This window comes from Brassica oleracea, chromosome C1 (genome assembly GCF_000695525.1).
Source record: "Brassica oleracea var. oleracea cultivar TO1000 chromosome C1, BOL, whole genome shotgun sequence".
In the NCBI taxonomy this organism is placed as follows: Eukaryota; Viridiplantae; Streptophyta; class Magnoliopsida; order Brassicales; family Brassicaceae; genus Brassica; species Brassica oleracea.
In genome coordinates, this window is record NC_027748.1 from 31,771,802 (window position 1) to 31,775,348 (window position 3,547).

The window sequence follows — 3,547 nt, forward strand, 5'->3', positions numbered from 1 at the left end:
AGATTAAACATTTTACAAAAACACTAAAAGAAAACAAAATTACAAACACCAAGTTTTGTTTAACCATAGCACCCTTATATATTTTACCTAAAATTTCCTCTATAAGAGCCCCTCAGCTTTCTCTAAATTCCTAATTTGACCCCAAAAGTTATATTACACCCAAAACAGTAGCTCTTAACTGGTAGGTTTCTCCTTCATATCCTATATCGGTTATTCCTCTCGGCAACAACAGCAAGAAGCCGTGTGACACCTTGTGTCCACATTTCATACTCTCTTTGGCTCCGGCACTCAAATTCTACAATCCCTCGCAAAACTGTCTTCAATCCAAAGTATGTCAGATCCTCTCCAACTTCCAGCAAATGGCGGCCTGGCCAAGCTGGTATGTTTTTGATCACATCCATCACAACATCTGACATATAGAATAAACAAGATTAGGCAAAATGATATAAAGGAGTCTTGATATTCACATTTAAAAGAAAGACAAAAAAAAATAAGTTAGAGATAGAGTATCATTTTGTTTTGATCTTCTGTTCACTTTAGTCCCATACTTCTTTTGCTTTTTATTTTAATCCTTTCTCAAATTCCCAAGTTCAAACTAGACCCACATCAAAGTTTTGAATTCTTATATCCTTGATAGTAGTAGAAGACAGTGACATAACTAAAGCTTTCCCTTTATTTATGTGACTATGTCACATTAGTACCATGAGAATGCCAAACAGACCATTTTTCTTCGAGCTGGTCAATTAGACATTAACGATGTTATGGAAACATTTGGAGAAATCTAGCAGCAATTATTGTTAGTTATTGATAATTGTATGCATAATTAGGGTAAATATCTCTTACATTTTTTCTTATTTGAGAAAGTTTTTCCAACATGTCTGCTCTTCATCTTTAACATAACCTTCATGTTCAACGATCAAAACCATTAGAGTAATACAAATAAATGGTATTTAATCAGAGACTAAAACATAACCTTCATGTTCATTTCTGCTTTTTTCTGTTCTTTTTTTGGTCTATGAAATTCTATTTAATCATATTTTTTCTTTGTATTCTTTTAACAAGACACACTCATCTGGGTCACAAAAGTTTCCACTGATTCGCTAATAATGCACCGCTCTCTCCTCTTTGATATTTTTCTCTCTTCAAAGTTCATCACATCAATGATTTCATTTCCCAAAGAAGAAAGATTGAAGAAACTTAAGAAACAAGAAAGATCGAATCAAACCTGATTTAGGCTGTTTATGTAAACAGAAACTATTTTCCAATGAAGATCACCTGCCAAAACCATGACATTAGGCAAGACAAATGATCCAAGAAACAAACTCTCACTTCATATTACAACAAGAGAAGCACAGTTAATAATAGATTTGCGTTTATACCTTTGCGGGTGCGTTTGAGGAGTTGGCAACCTCTTGCAAGCCATTCTCTGCTGCAATGTCCCAAGAAATTATCTTCCGCTAAAAACTCGCCACTGTGGCTACTACTTGAGCTGCTATTGCTACCGTTAATGTTACTATCAATATTGCTGAAGCCTCCAGGATTGATTCCTTTATCCATAGGAATAACTGATGCAACGTTCCACACCTCCTTCGTCGCTTTCGCCTTCAATGTAGCCACTCCTCTTAACGCTGCACCACAAACAAAAGACATTCAATTTAGAATATGATCAATAGTAAAAAAACATCCCGAGTTATTAAACAATAATGCAAGCCCTTGATTCAGTAATAAAGTTTAATTGAGTCAAATTCAGAATTAACAAAGAGTTAATTAGCTGAAAAATAAATAAAAACTAGAAAGAACCTGTAGTTGCTCCGGCTGTTAATGTCATGATATCTGCGGCCGAACGAACACTGACGGCGGAGCTAACAACGGAGGCTACGTAGTCTCTCTCAGCTCCAATAACTTCCGCAGCCTCCACGCACTGAGCAGCCACAAGGGTTGCAGCAGAAGCCACGGCCATATCCGTTTTAGCCATCTGCTCATCTTTCCCGGAGCTAGAAGAAGCCGCCGTCGCAGCCGCGATTGCAGCCACCGCTGCTGCCACGCCGGCTATAGTTACCGTGGCGTGAATCTGGGCGTTTTGTGCTCGCGTCTCTTCCTTCTTTTTCTCTTTCCGGTCTTTTATCAAGCGACCCACCGTCTTAGACTGTGTGGTTCTCGCCGTGATAGGTCCCGGAGTGTTCGCCATTGGACGGAATTGAGAGTTGAAGTTCTGTGTATTGGTGTTTGATCATAGTAAGTTTAGTTAGCCACAAAGAGTGATGAAACAAGAAAAGACAAAACCTAAGATGTTGTATGTTGGTGTACATGCAATATAATTATTACTTTTGTAAATGAAAACATATGAATGAAAAGAAACGCTATAACGTAGAGACCTAGATATTATTTCAAAACTAATTAAACTCAGATTATCTCAGTCATTTTTGCCGCCGAGACTAAAGAAAAAAACATAGTGAGAATGTTTTACCTGAATGTCGTCCATTACAGGCGGTGAAATTGGAGGACTTTCGGTTAAGAAACCGTTGAGAGGACCGCTGCTGTGAGAAAGCAGACCAGATGTTCGTGGCGACACTTCTTGCTGCGAAAAGAAATATAAAGACAAGAAGTCGAATTAGAAGAATGAAGACAAATAAACAACAGTGAGTTGTTAGCTTTTTGACTCTTAAAAACTCCAAACGTTTGTGATTATGTATAGAGGGCCCCAGGAAAATTAGTGTTTTGGAAAATCATTTCAGTTTTATTAAGGAAGAGTGTATAATTACGAATTATTGCGCATGATATACTTTAGTAATTGAGATTCTGAGAATCTGGACAGAAGAGATTTGTCAACGTTCTTAGTTTTGTCTGAAAAAGCTCTGTTTTCTTTTTAACCTGAGTCCACTTAAAATAAAAAAATAATGGAGAAAAAAAGGCAAGAAGAATACTCACAGACTGAGATAAGATATGGTCCATGACCCTCTGAGTAGTTCCAGAGGACGCGAAGGAGAAAGGGTTCTCGGAGATGAGACTGTTCTCCCCTGTCTCTCCGCCTGTGATTGATTTCTCTTTGAGTTTGACAGTGCTGTCTCCTAAGATCGTCAAATGAGCGAGAGCCTTAGAGGCCTTTGGAGCTGAGACGCTCCAGGAGCGAGAGAGAAACTCCATAGGCTCTAATGGCGTCTCCGGCGGTCGGACGGCCGGGTCGGATCTCCAGGCTTCAAACACTGGTTTTTCCATCAGAGAGAGAAAGAGAGAATGTGGGGTTTTAACCGGAAGATGTAAGCGAAAGATGTGGATGGCTGCCATTTTAAAGAGTGATACGAGCAAGCAATCTCAATAGAGAAAAACAAATTTCTCAAATATTTTTTATAAATAAAATTACATCTTTACCAGCTTTATTTTTTTTCTCCTGGTCTTAAAATAATCTGTGTACCCGGCCTCAAATATAGTCACCCATAGTTGGCTCAAAGTACTTTATTATTGTGGGAGAATCATATCCAACATATATCCACATCCTCCTTTTGAGGTATCATCTTAGTTCTCTGTGGTGGAGCAATTAGTACATATA

At 38.3% G+C, this 3,547-nt stretch overlaps 1 protein-coding gene across 1 annotated transcript; it reads right to left on the minus strand.

Moving 5' to 3' along the window:
* Nucleotides 1-3,332, minus strand: LOC106324343 (VAN3-binding protein). Its single transcript, XM_013762329.1, has 7 exons — nt 2,929-3,332; nt 2,468-2,578; nt 1,801-2,212; nt 1,380-1,628; nt 1,226-1,275; nt 844-901; nt 1-409 (listed from the first exon to the last, which is right to left on the minus strand). Exons 1-7 carry the CDS (start codon nt 3,283-3,285, stop codon nt 195-197), a joined length of 1,452 nt encoding a protein of 483 aa, XP_013617783.1. The 5' UTR covers nt 3,286-3,332; the 3' UTR covers nt 1-194.
* Nucleotides 3,333-3,547: the final 215 nt, after the last annotated feature.